We start from the raw sequence: 19,408 nt of genomic DNA on the forward strand, positions 1-19,408 counted from the left end.
GGAGAACCGAATCCTAAAGTATCTGTGCACCTACCTTTTCAATCCAGGATTGTCCCAACCGCCCCATCTCTTCAGAGCCCCGCCCCAATCACCGTAAGCTCCGCCCCAGACACCAGAGCCTCGCTTAGGACCGGGGAGTTTGTTCTAACCAGCAGCCCTGCCCAGATGCACTAACTCCCCGCCCAAGAGGTGAGAGCCCCGCCCAGATAGGGGAGTCCTGCTTCAGACTAGGGCGTCCGTTCTGAGGGGCAGCCCCGCCCGCTTGTGGGGCGCGCGGCGCGGTAACCCGGAAGTGGCGGCAGCGTGCGGGGGCGGGGCGGCGCGCTCGAGCGGGCATGGCTGCCGCCGCCGCGGGCTTTGTGTGCAGCGCGCGAGCCCCGCCGTCCGCACTCGCCGGGGCTGCGGGGCTGCCGCTGACCCGCCCCGCTCGCCGCGCCGCGCCCGCCTGGCCCCGCCCCTGGCCTCTCCGCCTCCTCGGCCGGCCTCCAGTTCTCCGCGCTCTCCCTCTGCGCTCCCTGCGCTTCCCTCCCGCCCGCGGCGGGCGCCAGGCCGTCCCGATGCCCGAGCCCGGCCCCAGGATGAACGGCTTCTCGCTCGGCGAGCTGTGCTGGCTCTTCTGCTGCCCTCCTTGTCCGAGCCGCATCGCCGCCAAGCTGGCCTTCCCTGCCGCCCGAACCCACCTACACGGTGCTGGCGCCTGAGCAGCGCGCGCCCGCGCCCGCTGCGACCCCGGCGCCAGCCCCCGGCGGCGCAGCCCGCCCGGCCGAGGAGGGTGCGGGCCCCGGCGCGTGCAGCCTGCACCTGAGCGAGCGCGCCGACTGGCAGTACTCGCAGCGCGAACTGGACGCCGTAGAGGTCTTCTTCTCGCGCACGGCCCGCGACAACCGGCTGGGCTGCATGTTCGTGCGCTGCGCGCCCTCCAGCCGCTACACGCTGCTCTTCTCGCACGGCAACGCTGTGGACTTGGGCCAGATGTGTAGCTTCTACATCGGCCTGGGCTCGCGCATCAACTGCAACATCTTTTCTTACGACTATTCGGGCTATGGTGTGAGCTCCGGCAAGCCCTCCGAAAAGAATCTCTACGCCGACATCGACGCCGCATGGCAGGCGTTGCGCACCCGGTGAGCCCCGAGCCACGGTTTGGGTGCGGGCTTGTGCTCCCAGATTGTTGCATTCGCTCTGGATCACCAGCCCTTGTGGGGATGGATAGCTCAGACTTAAAGGGTCCTGCCTGCTTTTCACTGGCCAGCGAGGCCTGGAGTCTTTGTGGCTCCGGTTAAACGCACGTGGCCGCTGTGGGGGGTGCTAACGTACCGGCCAAACCAACTTGGTTGAGCTCGAGTTGTGTGATGAACTACGCGCAGACCCTGAAGGTCTGGTAGAAGTGACCTTGGGCTTTTCAGTGTCCTGTGAAAACAGGGGAGAGACTATGACCTCTAAAAGACTTTCTAAGTAGAAAGTCCCCCTGGGGCGATGCCTGAACAGCCCTTAAGGCTGGGTCGGGTCGGGTGTGGTGAGGACTTTGCCTCTTGGTCCCGCAGAGTATGTGGCTCCTTGAGATCAGGAAGTTAGCTGATGTCGGAACCTTCCCTAAACCCCACTAGTAGCGCAGGGTGTCTTATAGGCTCGAGGGAATCGGTTGACCTTGAGTTAGGGTTCATAAAACTGGAAAGTATTTATTCGGGGTCTTTTACATGCCAAGCACAAATTGTTATATCTGGGGACAGATCAGGTGGGAAAAAGAAAAACCTGCTTGAGTTTTACTCTGAACTTAAACTTTTGATTTGTGAGAAAGTTAAGTGACCTGTCCTGTTTGATGCTTGTGACCTTCCCATGTAATCCCCATAGCACAGGTGGCAACCTTTTGGGTAATGAGCTTGGATTTCTTTAGAGGAACAAGTCCTCAGAATAAGGACAGTAGGCACTGTTCTTTTTAGAGACCTTTGTATAGTTTTTATGAAAAGTCTATTTGCTGGGCTAAGTACATGATCAGTAATAATGACTTATTTCCATATGTGTTGCCCGTATGTTCATAAATTATCCCTTATGCTTCTTGAGAAACAGAGAAGTACTTAGTATTTACTCTGTGCTGTTTGCTTAAACTCTTCTGAGGTCTTGGAGGGGATCCTTAATTGGGGTGTAGTTTTCAGAGAACGATGTAGGCAGATGCGGCTGGATTCTGTCCTGATGGAGTGGCTGAGGATCCACAAGTAGTCACATGCCACCTGTTCCCAAGAACAGGTTTCAGAAGTATGTGTCAGGGAGTGCTGGTGTAGGATATGCCTCAGTACTCTGGGGCAGAGGCTGAAGGATTGCTGAACGTTTCAGGCTAGCCTTAGCTGCACGGTGAGTTCTACATTGGTCAGGGCCTGGAAAAAGTGTTCAGGTAGCTAGGTGGCTGAGTGAGTGGAGGCTGCTTTCTGGGCAGACATGGTGACCAGAGTTTGACCTGTGGAATACAGAGGTGGAGGGAGAGAGAACTGGCTCTCCTAGGCTGTCCTGTCATCCAGTAATTGTGCCCACACTCATCTACCATACCCAGTTCTTTTTAAAAAGCACGCGTCGCACATCTTGAACTACCTAATCTGCCATAGTGTAGGTGGTAAAAATAAATTTTAGTATTAGATATTTTTACAGTGAAACAGTAAAGTCCTACCTTGAGTTGATGGTCTATAAAAATTTCTACAAAACATTGCTCAGATGTGGACCTTTCTTTCTTTCACTCTTGAGTATGTATGTCTGTCTTACCACAAAGGTGAGGTGCAGTCCATAACACATAAAAGGCATTGTTTCGGGGTACGTCAAGATTTGAATTACCTGCTAATTTTGCTTGTGGTTTAATGCTTTACTAGAACTCATATCTAAAATAAGCATGAGTTCTTTGTTGTTGCGTTTGGTCTTTGTTGTTGTTGTTTTTTAAACTGCTTTTGGAGACTCAGACTCACCTTGCAGCTGAGTCTGACCATCACCACCTCCCTCTGCTTCACAAGTGCTGGTATTACAGGTGTGCATTGTCACTCCTGGTTCCCAGAGTCAGACTATGAAGATACAAATAAGCCTCTTATTCTGTGCTTTCCCAGCCGGTTAGACTGACTACAGTAAGATGCTCATTCCACACCTTGATCATGCTTGCACATCGCATACGCATCTGAGGCTGCGTATCTGAATGGAATGTTTCACAGAACATCCCAACCCCAGTGGGTACTTTGGGTAACAGAATGTGTTCTGTTTTATTTGACTTGAAAAAAAAAAAAAAAAGTGCTGGTTGTGAAGTGTTTCCCAGCGCCCATGTGGGTGCTGCCTTCATCCACCCTCCCCAGGATAATATCACAGCCAGCCAGCAGGTCTCCTAACTGGTAGTTTAGAGTTTTCTCACCCTGTATTTGATTTCTCAAAAGGTGTAAGTCTGGCTTACCTGATTCTAAGGCTGATTCCTCAACCACCTTCCTTCAGCCTAGATTGCTGTGTTGTCTTACTGTATGTGATCTTTCAATAACATAGTCTGGAATAAGCTCATCTCTACCCCTTCTCAGCTGTCTTAAGGTCCCTGCTGTTGAAGGACTTCTTCACTGTGACAGTTCCTCTGGACTGGCTCAGAAACCCTCTCCCAAACACCAGTTGTTCTGTGAGTGGTTTCCCCTCTGACTTCCTGGTTAGCTACACTGCAGAGGCACTGACTTGAGGCTTGCAGCCTCCTGAGTCGTCTCTGTCCTGGCCCATAGATTAGTCCCCGAGAAATAGGTTGTTTAAGTCAATGCTAGGCAGCCCCAAGTCCCAGGCATTTCCTGAGCTCCTAGGTGGTGTTTTGAGAATGTCCTTCATGTTAAGAGTATTGATCCTAACTGAATCCTGGTTATATTAGGAGATCCTAGTGTCCCCATCTTGTGGCCCATGGTTTAAGCCTGGTCCCCCAGTACAGTGTTCAGAAGTGGAGCTTTGGTAGAAATGATGGGATAGAAAAGACCCAACCCCACCCACAGATTAATAACCCACTGATGGTTCTTAGTCAAATGGACTTTGGAAAGTGAGGAACCTGGAAGTGGGGCCTGATTGGAGGAGTTGATTACCATTGTGCGTCAGGAGGTGATATCTTGCCCTGGCCTCTTCCCCTCTTCTGGCTGCCATGGGGTGGTAGTGGATGGGTAGGGGCAACTTTCCTCTATTATGTCTTTCTTCCTTAATAGCCTTGGCACGGGTCTAAAAGCAGCAGAGCCAGCTGAACTTGGGTAGACTAAAGACTTTGAAACTGTGAGCTAAAGTAACTCGACCCTGAAGTTGTGTACCCCATATCTGTCACAACCACGAAAAGTAACTAACACATTGTTGCACCTGTCACTCAGTCCCTTTACTTAGGCATTGCCATAGCTGCTGTTTAATTGACAGTTTCTTGTGGAAAGGACCTCTGTCCACTCTATTCCCAGAAACTAGCACTGGGACTTAAAATATAGACTCTGATCAAATATTTGCTCAGGGTGTTTCATTTATAAAAGAGTGAGTGCTCTGTTGACGAGTGGCAGTCAGTCAGTGCTGCTAAGTTGCAAACAGTGACTACAACCATCCACCAAAAATGGTGTGTGTTCAAATGGCTTGTGGTCTCAGCCACTTCCTAGCTGTCATATTGGTGTTCTTATGACTTCGTGGTGTCTTTATCCATTATATGTCTGTGCAGCTCCTTCGTGCTATTATTGTGATTTTAACCGAGAGCTGAAATTCTCCCCAGCATGCAGACCCCCACATGCAGGTATAAAGTCAGCCAATCCCTCCAAAAAAGGGTACAGAGTCAGAAAAGGTGATTTGCTATAGGTTATTGACTATAATCTATAAGGATTTAAATATTTTCTGGGGGCATGATGTTGGAGAGGAGGTAGAAAGTGACCTCGTGTTGGCACGTGACCATAAGAAATGGCCACTAAGCCGGATGATGGGTACCAGGGACAGAGGCGCATCCCTCTGCGGGCTCAGAAGCACTGGAGAGCACACTGTAAATCATGGGCTTGTTGGAGCCTGTGCTGCTGCTTGAGTTGGGAAGATGGATTGCCTGATGTATGCAGTGCGGGGTGAGGATAGGTGGACCCAGGCTCTGTGCCTGCCCTGTAAGAAGACAGATCTCGTCAAGAATTGTAGACTGCAGATGTTTGACTGTAACTTAGTGGGATTAAACCCAAATAAGCAAATAATCCCCCAGAATGGGGTATAAAGTATAAAGAGAATTTTAGCTTAAGTGTTTCCATCTAGATTTCCAGAAGTGAACAGTGGGGCATTCGTTATTTGGTTTGTTTGTTAAGTGGTCATCTCTGAGCCTTCCGTTTGATATAGGTGGCAAGGACAGTAGAGGAGAAAAGGCATTTGGTAACAGAGAAAGCAGATGCAGAGAGGGGAAGATAAGAAAGAAGCTTTTTTTATGGCTTGGTTCAAAAAGCAATTTAAAGACCCAAAATCTTATTCCATCAGCAAACCATTTATTAGCCATTGTCTGCCTGTTTCTCTCTCTGACAAGTGATTTTAGAAGCAAGTGAACATATATCCACATGCTGTTTGGTAACTTTAATGTCTGCCATTCATAGGCCCTGTGGCTTAGGGAATCTGTGACAGACAATAAGGCTATGGTGACATAGGTGATGGGGGTTGAAAGGCACTGTCTGTGGATTGTGATCAGTATTTAAAATTGGCACTCGGTATAATTTCAAGAGTAACAAAGCTCTCCTTTTCGGAGTATGGTGAAGTTGTTAGTATACCTCTTTGTTCTCAGGAATACTGTGTACCTGTTAAGGAAAAAGCCTAGGATTTCTGTCTATCTTTGATCAGTAGTAAGAAAACAGAACCTGTTTTGAACACTGTTTGATACAAGGAGAAAGCACAGTGATATTTATGGAAAGGAATTGTACTTGTCTCCTGGTATCCATGGGTAGTTGTTTCCAGGACCCTGTGGATACAAAAATCCACAGCTCAAGTCCTTAGTAGAAAACGGCACAGAATTTGCATATAACCCACATTCGTCCTTTAAATCAGGTCTAGATTGCTTGTAAGATCTAATGCAGTGTGAATGCTATGTAAATAGTTGTTGGATTGAACTATTTAGGGAATAATGACAAGGCAAAGGTCTTGTTCAGTAGAGCTGCAGTTTGTGTTTTTTGATACTTTGATGGTGAATCTGCAGGTGTACAACATGTTGACATGGAGGGTCAACTGTCAATGCTAGCTCACAGTTCCAGCAGTGGGAGACTCCTGTTAGGAAGAGCATGACTCCTCTGAGAGCAAATGTGTCCAGGCAAAGCAGCTTGAAAGCAGTCTGTCTGCCAGTCTGCACAGAGCTCTCCCTCTGGCTGCTCCCTTTCTCTCTCATGCTTGAAGCCTAGGCTTACTACTTCACCCCTGCAGGAAGCAGAGTCTGATTCTTACCTCCTCCCTGGGGAACCTGCTGACTGGTTCTGTTCTGATGGACCTTGTACTTCTGCTGTTATCCAGTCGCAGGACATCTGTCGTTTTCTTTGGTAATGTTTAACTTCATAATGAGCCTGCTCTCCTCTCAGCATTTTGTTTAGGATATTCTTGGTGTCCTAAGCACTCATCATTTAACATTCAGTCCTAAGGCTGGAAGAAGTGTTGCCACAGCCCTTTAAGGCTGGCTGTTGTGAATCTACCTTACCCTTAAGGTCCCTTGCTCCTTTCTGCTTCCTCTCTCCACCCTCCATCACACTTTTAGAATCTTTGTTCAGCAGTCATAATCCCAGGTAAGACTCTGAAGTCTGGCTTTAGAAATAGAGTTCATTTGGTCACACCTTTCTTATCTGCACTGGCTTCTGCTAACCTCATACTGAAGCTATAGGTCTGGTCCAGTCCCCACCGAAATACACATAGGAGATAGAAAACAATGGCACTTTTTTTTTTTGGACACATTGTTCTAAGTAACAGGTTCCTTGATTTTGATAAGAAGATAGAGACAGTAGATGAAAGCTAAAACTTTGAGTTTGGCAGTCAGTTTAAATTGAGACTCACCACTCTCTCTTTGCCCCTTTGTGCTGATGTAGTGGCAATACACAGATTATAAAGAAGCTTATTCTTCCTCATTAGACTCTGGAAAGTCTAAGATGAAGGCACTAGTAGGTTCTGTGGTGTGGTGAGGGCCCTGCCTTAGCTTCCAGGACGGCTCCTGGAATACCTTAGAGGGGCAGAAGGCTCCTCCTCACAGGGGTTAGAGCTGGGCAGGGCTTTTGGGGTTTGGTTTTACAGTCACAGTATCTTGTGCTTGCTTACGGTGCCCTTTCCTGTAAGGTTTGCGTCTACACTTTACCTTCTTCCTATGGTTTCTCTCTCCTACTCAGCAAATGATCTGACCACCCTGACAGAAGGCACTATTCCTTTCAGGAAGTGGGGGGTTATCTTGGTCTGTCGCCTCCTAAAGGTTCCACCTAACAGTGGTTCAGAGGGAATCAACTATCAACATTGGTCTTGGGGAAGGGCTGTGGCAGATGCATAGGTCAACTTTGTTTCTTTCTCATATGCAGTGCTCCACATTTACTGTGCCTTCTCAGTTGGTCCTGCTTTCCATTCAATCTGTGTGGGTTGTGCAGAATGTTGACCTTGAAAAAAGGTGCCTTAAACCAGGTCAGTGGGGCAGTAGATGTCACTGTTCTTTTGTGACCTCACGTGTGGTCGTCTGATAAAAGCCTGGAAGAGATGGTAGAGAGCAGCCAGGGAACATGGGGCTCTTCTCTTTGGACACTTCTCGTTTTCCTACACTTCCCTACAGGCAGCAGATGACACTGAGGGGTGGTGGAGGAGGCCTGTTGTGGAGATGCCATTCTGAACAATCCACAGAGCAGAGAGAGCAGGAAAGGGATGACTGCAGATGCTGCGTAGTGCAGGTAGGCTTGTGTGTGGTTTAAGCTAAAGATCTCCAGCATGAGATGGTCCAATGGTTTGTTTCTTCATTTAGGAGATTTACAACTGGAACTGGTTTCCAGCTTATGTCAGAATCACATAGGCAAGGTTGTTAGAAGGATAACTCAGAGAATCACGTCTCTGCCAGCCTGAGCTTTCAGATAATGTGTTTAGAGATTAAGGGAACAGACTTTAGTCTAACAGACTTGGATTTAGGACTTGGCTGTGCCACTTGCAAGTTACGTGGCGCCATTTGGATGCTGTGGCCTTCTCCAGCCTCCATTGACTAGTGTAACTGATAATGTGGTGTAAATGATAATACCTGGGCCAGGTCCTGACACAGCACCTCTACACAGTGAGGCACAGGCAAGAGATGCCATTGCCGGGATTGTTCATAGGACTGTTGGGAGTTGCTGTACCAGATGCTCAGATGGGACTGGAGACCAGTCCATCGGTTGCTAACCCCTCCTTCCCCCACCCTCCGGCTGTCTGTAGGGAGATGTCCAAGTGGAGCCTCACTCTGGGGGGGGGTATATTTAGAGCTGAGAAGAGAGAAGTTCTCAGAATTGGTTCCTTTGGAGAGCAGTAGTGCTGTTTTCCTACTGTGGTGTTTATATACTTCCCAATGACATTCTTTCCAGGAGCAGAAGAGAAGCCTTACCTGTCTGTAATCCGACACCTGCAGTCACTTTGCAGACTGTCCTTTGTATTGCTGCAGCCACAAGGGAGCCCTCTCAGATGCAGCAGCAGGCAGAGGCTCCGGGGGAAAATCAGGACAGGGGTGAAACCTGGGCTTCTCTGGCCATTCAGAACCTTCTGGCTGTTCTTGCTAAGAGAACAACTATAAGCCGATATCCGGAAGTTGGCCATGGGACCTGAATCATGTTTCCTTTTAAAATATGAATGTTCCCATGATGCCTTGCACTTCCTATTCAGGGAGTGTTCTCAGGGCTGTGTAACAGAGCTCATTGATAAGTTCCATGATATTGATTCACTGTAGAGCTAAAGGGCCGTGGCACCGTGGTGAAACGGGAAGCCTGTTTCCAGGAAGTCTGGATTGCTCAAGTTCGGGGCTCAGGCGACAGTTAGCTGAGTATCAGTTACACACTGAGTAGCTGTGAGAGCCCTGCAGCTCAGCACAGGACTGCTCACATCTTCAAAGAAAAAGGAGTACAAAGAACCCCTGCGTGCTGCTTCACCTGACATTTTAAATGCTTATAGTGAAGTGTGGGCAGTTGCTTTGTGGGAAGAGTGGAAAGCAGAGCTATTCTGAATGTGTTCACCATAGAATGTGTTTGCAGATGGGAAGGAAGCATGCCTGCTGGCTGCTACTGTAGTGTTAGCGCTGGAACTCAGAAGGGAGTTCCAGCTTTGCCCAGGTGACTTCAGTGAATGTCCTGGATGCAGTGATAACAGTACTGACAATACAGGTCCATGATGCCAGAACAAGATTCGTTTATGGTGGTGGTGGTGGTGGTGGTGGTGGTGGTGGTGGTGGTGGTGGTGACGGTGACGGTGATGGTGGTAATGGTGGTGGTGGTGGTGGTGATGGTGGTGGTGGTGGTGGTAGTGGGTGGTGATGGTGGTAATGGTGGTGGTGGTGATGGTGATGGTGGTGGGTGATGGTGATGGTGGTGGTGGTGGTGGTGGGTGGTAATGGTGGTGGAGGTGGGATAATGGGGGTGGTAGAAGGTGGTGATGGTGGTGGGGGGTGGTGGTGGTGATGGTGATGGTGGTGGTGGTGGTGGAGGTGGTGGTGGGTGGTGGTGGTGGTGGTGGTGATGTGGTGTATGATAGTATATATTAGTACTTGGTGTGTGGGTGGATGCCAGGGGAATTCTTGCTTCCACCTTTATGTGGGTTCTGGGAATTAAACTTGGGTAGTAGAGCTTGCAGCAAGCCCTCTGTGTACTGTGGGATCTTTCCCACCCTCTATTGTTTTAATTTTTATATAGCTGTTAGGAAAAGACTGTTCACATGCTAATTTGTTTCTGTGCATATTTTGTACTATAATTAGGCTAGATGAAGTAAGTTAAAAATGAACATGTCATCTTGGAGTTAATGGAAGAAATTAGTTTTTCTACTAGATTAGCTAAAAATAAGCATACAGAGGGGTAAGAGTTCAGGCTGTCATTGGTGTGTAGAGTAGATCATGAGTTCCTGCGATCTGAGGGTTCACCTTCTCAGGTGGCACTCACTGGCCTTTTCATGGTATACCTAGGCTCAGTGTTCTGTAAACATGGTCTGTCTCCTTGTTCTGAACCTGGAGAGCCCTTTGGCGCCTTCCCTCCTTCATCACATACCTGAGCAGTTGGTCATTTTCTTATCTACCACCTCTTCCCCGGTACAGCCCTGGTCCCTCTCTGTTCATCATCCTTCGCTGTTCTCTGCAGGTCTCTGTCCAGTCCTGGGTCTGACCTGAATCTACATGGCTCTTGGCTTGCTAGTGCTTTTCACTAGCAATGAAACATTCTGTATGCTGTCTGTTGAGTTTTATACAGATGTGTTGGTGATTGCAGGGCTGATGTGAGGTTGTGTGATCTAAATCTTAGGGATACTGGGCCTTGTAAGCTTGTGAGGTAAGTAGTGGAGAAGCCTGCATGGTGACTGGTTTTTAGCTCTCACCATTTCCCTGACATTTGCTGCAGTTCTTCACCTGGGGTGGAGAAGCATGTCACTGGTGTAACAGACTTTTGAAGCTTGTTTTGAAGTAAATGTATACTGTTTTGTTGTTTTAAGAGTCTCTATAGCCTAGGCTGACCTGGAACTCATAGCATTCCTCAGCTTCTGAGTGTAAGCTTCCGTACTCAGCTGTTATATAATAAATGCATAGTTCTGGTTTTTAAGCTCTTTTTGACCTTGGTCTAAGCTGTAGTCCATACATTTTGATCCTACCTTTTGTCACCCCACGTTCTGTGTAAGCCTGCACAGTTTGAATATTGTATGATGTCTAGGCACTATTCAACAGCCTGCCTTGTGATCCCTTTCCCCATGATTCTCTCTGACTGCACCATTGCACAGCTCATGTCTGTGGTCACATCTTGCCCTTTGAAGTCACCTGGACTGAACTGCTGCAAGGATTTTTCGTTCTCAAACATCTGTGTTGACGATGCTGGGAGAACTCGAGAGTGGAGCAGAGGTTACAGTTAATTATAAAGGGAGGCTGGGATTTGCTTCATCTCAAGATGAAGCAGTGGAGGAGAGTTGTATCCCTGGGTTGGAGTGTGCCTGGCAGATGCAGAGTATCAAGGAAGTCAAGATGTTTGGGGCAGGAGAGTCAAGGGTACCAAGGAGGACAGTAGATGGACCACTGTAGGGCATGGAAGATGTGGAAGGGGGTTTAGGTAGAGATGTGATGTGATCTGATTTAGGTGTTAGTCCTCGGTGCTCTTGATAAGGTTGGGGGGAGGCTGCCACGCCACTAGAAAAGAAAGACCAGTAAGAATTTGGAGTGTTTTAGATGACAGGGGAATGAAGTAGTGTGCTTAAAGTTTGGGTGTATTTTAAAGATAAAACCAGCAATATTTGCTGATGCAGAGTAGAGACTGGGTATGTCAGAAATGAGCACAGGAGCCCAGTGGGATACACTCCTGTACCTAGCTCTTGCTGGCATTCTGGCAGTTCCAGCACATGATGGCAGAGGCCAGAGAATCACAAGTCCAAGGTCAGCCTAGGCTACATGGGAAGAGCCAGTCTCACATAAATAGATGAGTAAATGTACACATAGCTGCAAGAATGCTTAAGGTGGAGGAAAGCTGGTCCTGTTTCTGTTGAGCTGGGTGGCTAGGGACAGGGTGGTAGGACACCTAAGGAGGGTGCTGTTAAGCTTCTGAGTTTGAGGTACTCAATTCACAAGTGTGGGGTTCAGGAACAAGAGGGCTAGAGGTAAGAGAATTGAGAAGGGAATCCACAGAAATGGAAAATACCCGTGTTGGCTAGTCTTGCATGAACTTGACACAAACTAGAGTTACCTGAAAGAAGGAACCTCAATTGAGAAAATTTGTCCATAAGGTCTAGCTGCAGGGCATTTTGTTAACTAGTGATTGATAAAGGAGGGTCTGGCCCATTGTGGGTGGTGCCAAACCTGGGCTGGTGGTTCTGGTTTCTATAAGAAAGCAGCCTGAGCAAGATGTTGGGGAGGAGCAAGCCAGTAAGTAGTACTTCTCGATACTTCTCCATGGCCTCCGCACCAGCTCCTGCTCCAGGATCCTTCCCTATTTGAATTTCTGTCATGACTTCTTTGAACAGAGATATGGAAGCGTAACCAAATAAACCCTTTCCTCCCGAAATTGCTGTGGTGTTTCATTTCAGCAATAGAAATTTTTAACTAAGACAGCACATGAAAGAGTTGTCACTTTTGGGTCAGCAAGACAGCTCAGTGGGTGAGAGTGCATGCCACCAAGGCTGAGAATTTAGGTCTGAGCACTGGAACCCATGTTAGTGGATGGAAAGAACTGATTTCTACAAAAGGCCAAGATGCCTGCCCTTCCCCCCCAAACACACCGAATGAGAATGGATGAATGTAAATTTAAAGGGTTAAGAGTGCCCACTTCTGCTTGAGCTTAGTCTGCTGCTATCACCTTCCTTGTGAGGACCACCCTGCAAGAGCTCTCTTCAGTCTGTTGTCTCCTTCCAGGGTCTCTGGTTGGTGTTGCCACAGGTCTACTAGAGGCCAGTGCTGAAGGACAGAGAACTTGTGGCTGGCCTCTTTTTCTTTGGGAGAGATCATCTTGGGGTTAAATTGTGTGTTATATCAGCCTGGCTTGTCTGTCTGGGTAGCCATCCCTAGTTTTCCTTGTACCATTCGGCCCTCCCAAAGCCCATTGAAGTTTTGTGTCCTTACTTGTATTGTGCACTGCAGTTTTGACAGCAGTCTCCATGACTGTATGCTTCCTGGCTTCCACTGAATCAATTTTGAAAAGCCCTCCTAATGACCTGGTGCGCTCTGGATCTTTTTGATGTGTGAAATGCCAGAGACCTGTAATTACTTTCACAGGATTAAGGATGGCAAAGGATAACCATTTTAATTTGCTGGCTGCCTGTCTGTCTCCTCTGTCCCTTATGAACTAAAAGTGGGACAAGTGTTTCTTGGGGACATTTGCAAACTTCTTAAGTCCATTCTTATTTTTGAGTTATCCTCTTAACTTTACATTTAACAAAGAACTGCAAAATTAACACCCCAAACAATTGAAATCTTAATCTTTTAGGAGTTGGATTTTTCTCTTCTGTCTTACTTTTTTTTTTTTTTTTAAACGTGAGAGACTTCTGCTACCTGTGTGTTTCTGAAAGGCACTCGCTCCATCTCAAAGGCATGGATAGCTCTTCTCTAGAATCCTCTGGCCCTTGGCCCTATGCCACCTTACATGTGCCTTGCCAGAACAACAAACTTCCCTGTCTCCACTCTTAGCACTCTGACTTTACCCCTGCTGGATCTCGTCCCCTCCCTAGTCCTCTGAGGAAAGACAATCATAGCTACTTGTTCTTAGACTCAGTAGGCGCCCTGAGAGGTGCTCTTCCTGCAGAGCTGGCCCTACCTGTTCTGATGGCATGGTAGATGGGCTAGACAGAGTCTGAAGCACTCACCGGGTCTGTGTTTCGGGCACTTTGCCCTTTCAGATTAAAGATCATAGGTCTTGATCTTCTTAATTCTGGCCACAAAAGTGCCAGTCAGGTTGCTGGTACAGTTTTAGCTTTCAGTGAAGTCGTTCTCCAGGGTTGAGTGTGGAAGTATAACCCATCTCTGGGAGATACAAGGATCTGGGAAAATTGAGGTCTAAAACCAGTCTCGATGAAAGATGAATCTTTCAAAAAAATCAATACCCTAACCCCCATATTTGCATTTCAAACAGCAGGGATGACCGAATTGCTCAGAGGGGACAGGGTGTGTGTGGTGTGTGTGTGTGTGTGTGTGTGTGTGTGTGTGTGTGTGTGTGTGTGTGTGTGTGTGTGTGTTGCAAGTAGCCACTATTGGGGGAACTAACTACCATCCTTAATATGTATATATACAGCCTTCTCATTCTGTTTTATAATGCTTGTGGTAATGGGTGTGGTAATTACAAATACTGTCAGCTGACTGCAGTGCGGTCTCACTAACTGTCTGTCACTCCATTCCCTCCGGTCCATGAGATCTTGGTGCTCCATTTTCCTATACCATAGTGCTTATGGAAAGCCACTTTATTTGGAAAAATCTCAAAATATAACCAAAGTAAGGAAATACGGGAATAAACCCGGCAATATTAGTGTTCCTCTTTGAGCAGTTATTAACATACAGCTTCCATCTCCACTCACACTGCACCAGGCTGTTCTCAGTATTTTGTGTAGGCCGTTCTTTCTCAACGGAAGAATGTAAAAGCATTGAAGTACAGCCATGCTGGCTGTCTGATTGCTGACAGGATCTCATTATCTGGTCTGGTGGTGAGCAGGAGTGGTACCCCTCCTTCCTCACCGTACAGGAGACACTGTACTAGATGGCAGCTGGGGAGTGGGCTGCACGTGTGATGGACTGAAGGGCTCGCAAGTGCATGCAGTACCAGACAGATAGTTAGAAGGAAGGCTGTAGTCTATTCACTGAGCCCCTGCTGTAGTAATGTCAAGGTGCTGGGTAGATCCGTGACAGAGTTGGTCAGCAACCTAGGGAGCAGTGGCTTCTGGGTGACTACCAAAAGACGCAGCTGTCAGCTCCTGTCTTTGCGCCTCAGTGCCTCTGTTTATGGTAGTAAGAGTTTTGTGCCCATCCTGCTGAGTCAGCATTTGTCAGGGGACTGTTTTGTGCTGAAAGTAACTATTTCACCTATTATGTATTTTCAGCACACCACATCTATGAAGCAGGGGTTTTGGCTGACCCATTTCACAGGTATAGAAACTGAAGACTACAGAAAAATGAATGACTTGATTTGGATCACACTGAATTAAGCAGCAAGCCAGGGTTTGATCCCAGGTGGGCTGAACCTGGAGCCTGTGTTCTCAGATCAGACACCGTTCTACATAGGAGTGTGTGTGTGTGTGTGTGTGTGTGTGTGTGTGTGTGTGTGAGAGAGAGAGAGAGAGAGAGAGAGAGAGAGAGAGAGAGAGAGAGAGAGAATATTGTTATTGTGAGGGACACTCAAGCCCAAGTGTAAAAAGCAAGATCAGAATTTAGAGTCCTCATCCTCACTGCCTGCTTCGTTTTGCTTTGCCTTGGGTGTGCGTCAGTTGTGCAGCCTATTAAAGTCATGCACAGCCTTAGTCTCCTGCTCTTATTTAAAGTTCAAAGGCCAAAACCCTTGGATTTCTTTTCCTGAGTTTTTAAGATTTGAGCACAACAATAAAATGTTGAGAAATTTTAGTCTTTGAACAAATTGAGTACCTGGTGTGTCCCTGTAGGATGTAGGGCTAAATGCCAGGTAGGGGCTTACGTTGCTCACACACAATGTTTAATTTGCATCTGAAAAGATAATTTGAACACCTTCATACAGACTCCCACTGCCCTGAGGAGCTCAGCGCTGTTGGTTGGGTAACAAATAGTATTCTGGAGACAGAGTACTTACTTTCTGGCTTTGAGAATCAACTGGAAGAAGGAAGCAGCTTCTCTAGTGAGTGGTTGCTTGGGTTCCCGAATAGTTTTTGAGCCTCGTGCTTCCTGTTATATGGTTTTTGGTTGTTGTTGTTGTTGTTTAAGAGTTGTTGTTTTTTTTTTTCCAGTGTTGGCAACATTTGGTAAGTTTGTTGTTGTTGTTGTTGTTGTTGTTGTTGTTGTCTCTTTTAAACTGAAGAGAAATGAGTCAGTTCAGTGTATGTGAAAGATAACAGCCTGGTGTTTCTAAGGGAGTTGCAGCCTTCAAAGTGCTCTACTTTGATCCCGAGAACAGCTCTGTGGGAACAGCGGGAGGGGAGCTGCACACTTGGGGGCTTAGCAGGAGGAAGCCAGCTGGCAGTGGGCTGGCTGAGCCAGGGGCTGGGGAGCGAGTATCAGCTGTTAGTATTTCTCCTGACTTAAACATTCCTGTGACCTGCCTCAGTGATGTAGTGTCTTCTGTGTTGGACCTTCTTTCACTTGAGTGTGCTGCTCACTTACTGATATCCCTGTTCTTGGTTATGATTAATGATTAACTCAGTTAACTTGTTTGTTTTCTGAAATGCTCTGATGCAGCTCAGGCTTCGAAACTGTAGCAAAGCCACTGCTGGAACAATACCATTTAAATAGGGACCAGCTTTTCTTATTAAATTGCCATCTCTTTGAAGAGGGGGTTTGAAATATTTAAAACTTCAGTTTGATTTCCTTATGAAGCTTAAATTAGCGTTGCAAGTCCCTTCCTTCCTGGAGTTGTGTAAACTCATGGTGTAGAATGTTTGCCTTCAGCAGCAGTTCCTTGGAAGACCGGCACTGGGCAGTTCTGGAATGGCTTGCTGACCTGAGGACTTGGCTCCCAATGGGCTTATTTGGAGACCACAGGAACAAGTAAGACAAGTCCTGTGATCCAGTTGGAGGTGTGATTCATAGCTTGTTAGCAGTTGGTACATTAGTCTCAAAGTTTAGACAGTGATGGCCTCATTTGCTCCTAAAGCAAGGGGGGGCTCTGGAGACCTGTCCAGACAGAGCCTGCAGATAACTGGGCAGGATGGAGCCCCCCTCTTGTCCCACACAAGTTGAGTCTTAAATCAGCCAGAGAGATTCAGATGCATGGCGACTTGTGTTAAAACAGAGTGTACCCTGTAAAGTTCTGTTCTTGTCAACTGGTTTTAAGATTTTGGCCCTTCCATTATTAAGAATGCCATTGTGACAGTCACATGATCTTTGGTGGGTGATGAGGATGGGAATGATCTAGTAAACTCCTGATGCCAAATGGTCCAAGAAGACATTGTGACTCCACAGCAAAGTAGGAAAGCGGGAAGCAAAAACAGTGCCAGTTCCTGGAAAGTCAGATGCAGAAATTACCACCTTTTTTTTATTACAATAATTGATTGCTGTTTAAAATTTGCAAACTTATTAACTCCTTTATTGGGGGGGAAGAAAGGGGCAGTTTGGCAAGTATAAAATCTAGACATCTAGGATATACTCATACTGACCTAGGACTTAATTCCTCTCAAAAAGTTCTGATGCCAAATCCAGAGTTAATTTTCATTTCATGTGTGGCCTTGCTCACGTTAGCAGGTGCACCAGGGTTGAGTCACACCCCCAACACAAAATTTGGTTGATTGAATTACCAATTGTTGACACTTTGAATGACCCCATCGCTATCAGTTTATGTTTGCGTTTGTTTTAAGATGCACTAGATTTGCTATGGGCAAAAGGTAGAGAAGGCCATCCATCTCCTTCTGTGTGGTTCCCATCCTGCCCTTCTCTCCTGCCTCCCAGCGCAGTGTGCATCTCTACACATAGTGGGTCAAGCAGGACTGTGGACAACATCAGGGAGGTTTCATTCATTGAGTGCTGAAGACAGAGGTAATCTTAGTTTTGTCTTGACTTTTAAGGGTGATTTTTAGTTTCTTATAAGTGTTCCTTAAGTGTTTCCCTTTTCTCTTTATAATTGAATGTGCACTCTCATCCAGAGGCTAGTGATCATGTACTGTATGGGCTGTGTGTGTCGGGATTCAAAGTTGTATGTGCTGAGTCCTTTTTATCTTCACTGTAGTCATTTTAAGCACGTGTCTTATACGTATTAATTTTAGCACTTTTTTTTACTTATGATAATGTTCTTTTTTTAATTTTTTTATTATATATTTCTTTACTTACATTTCAAAGGTTATTCCCCTTCCCAGTTTTCTGTAAGCCCCCATTCTCTCCCCTCCCCTCCCCCATCCGGGTATTCCCCCTATACATTCCCCTGATTGCCCTCCCCCATATTCCCCTGCACTGGAGGTCCAACCTTGGCAAGACCAAGGGCTTTTCCTTCCACTGGTGCCCCAACAAGACTATTCTCTAATTTTAGCACTTTTATCTTCCATTTGGAGCTAAGGAAATAGCTCAGTTGATGGAGTACTTGCCTACTGTGCACTAAACAAAGCCCTGGGTTCAGTTTGCAGTACGCACGTAGCACACACCTGATTTCTAGCACTTGGGTGAAAGGCTAGTCAAGAAATTCAAGGCCAGCCTTAGCTATATAGTGAGTCCCAAGCCACCCTGGGACACATGGGACCCTGAAAGCCTTATTTGGCACCTGGCATATTTCTTTCCAGGTAGTGGACATTATACCTAGCAAGATTCCTAGAGTTCCTAGAAGCTCAGATGCTCCAGTTCCAGGACAGCTGAGGCAGACTAGTTCTGCTGGTTCTACAGGTCAGGTGTTGGAGAAGCAGCTTGCTCTGCTCTGGGGATTTGGGAACTGTGTGTTTAGCAGTGTCATTGCACTTGACGCCTGTGGTAAGACCATCTCCAACTGTTTTCCCCTATATGAACTCTGGCTAGAACAGGTTCCTAGCTTAGTGTTTAACTTTCTAAGATCAGCTTTGAATATTTTTGAAACATTGATACCTTCTTGAAGACCAGAAATGCTAGCACATCTTTAATCCCAGCACTGGGGAGGCAGAGTAGGAGGAATTATAAGCTCAAAACCAGCCTTGTCTACATAGGGAGTCCCAGGCCAGCAAGGGGGGAGGGGTATACAGTATGATCCTGTTTGCAAACGAAAAAGATAAATAAACATGTTCTTATAATTTTGAGCGATAAGCTTCCTCCATATCCCCTTGCTCTGATCTTGTTAATCCTCTGCCTTGATTTTTGATGAGAAATTGAAATGTAATTATTGTGCATCAGCATCTGGTGACCTGGGGGCTGAGTGACAGCATTGCAGTGAATAGTTTGCATTTTTGTCACAGCTTCAGAGACAACTGATTAGTGAAGGACAAGGTATAAAGTGAGAGAGAGAAATAGTCGTTTCCGGAATCTCCGAATGAAGCCTCTTCAGCATCCCCCTAAAGTAGTGACCAGTGAACCCAGGTAGTAACTCCATCCTCAGAATTTTTAACTGGAGACGTTGACTAGGTTATGGCTCAGTAACTACAGAGTATCTCTAGGTGCCCACATTGACAGTTAGTGCTCATGTAATAAGTGCCAGGAGAGCTGAGTGACTTCTCGATGACCAAGTCTCATGAGGAGACTGTACATGTGATATCAGCAACAGAACATGGTGCAGTGGACAGCACAGGTCCCCTTAGTTCCCTGACTGCTCCCCGCAGCAGCTTCAGATGGTTATCAGCCTTCTGTAGAGGATTTTTAGTATCAGCTCCTGCCAAGCGCCCCAGCTTTTGACAGATACCTTTGGGTCTGTGCTTTCTGTGCCAACGATTTTAACTAGTGGATTTAAACTTAATTCTTACCGTGTGTGTGTGTGTGTGTGTGTGTGTGTGTGTGTGTGTGTGTGTGTGTGTGTGTGTGTGGTGTGTGTGGTGTGTGTGTGTGTGTGTGTGTGTGTGTGTGTGTGTGTGTGTGTGTGTTGAGGGGTCACCCTCCTGCACCCTTACCTCTTGCTTGGCTTCAGTTCAGCTTTTACTTTCACCATATCTAGTTAATAAACATTCACATCCTTTATAGTATTACCCAGTGACTTAT

At 46.9% G+C, this 19,408-nt stretch overlaps 1 protein-coding gene across 1 annotated transcript in view; it reads left to right on the top strand.

The window, feature by feature from the left end:
- Positions 1 to 306: 306 nt before the first annotated feature.
- The window catches only part of Abhd17c (abhydrolase domain containing 17C, depalmitoylase), a 41,705-nt gene continuing 22,603 nt past the window's right edge, over positions 307 to 19,408 (top strand). The window contains 2 exon segments of the mRNA XM_032893288.1: positions 307 to 662; positions 664 to 1,121. Of these exon segments, the coding sequence (XP_032749179.1) occupies positions 336 to 662; positions 664 to 1,121 (785 nt within the window). The 5' untranslated portion in view covers positions 307 to 335.

This window comes from Rattus rattus, chromosome 2, assembly GCF_011064425.1.
Source record: "Rattus rattus isolate New Zealand chromosome 2, Rrattus_CSIRO_v1, whole genome shotgun sequence".
Classification (NCBI taxonomy): domain Eukaryota; kingdom Metazoa; phylum Chordata; class Mammalia; order Rodentia; family Muridae; genus Rattus; species Rattus rattus.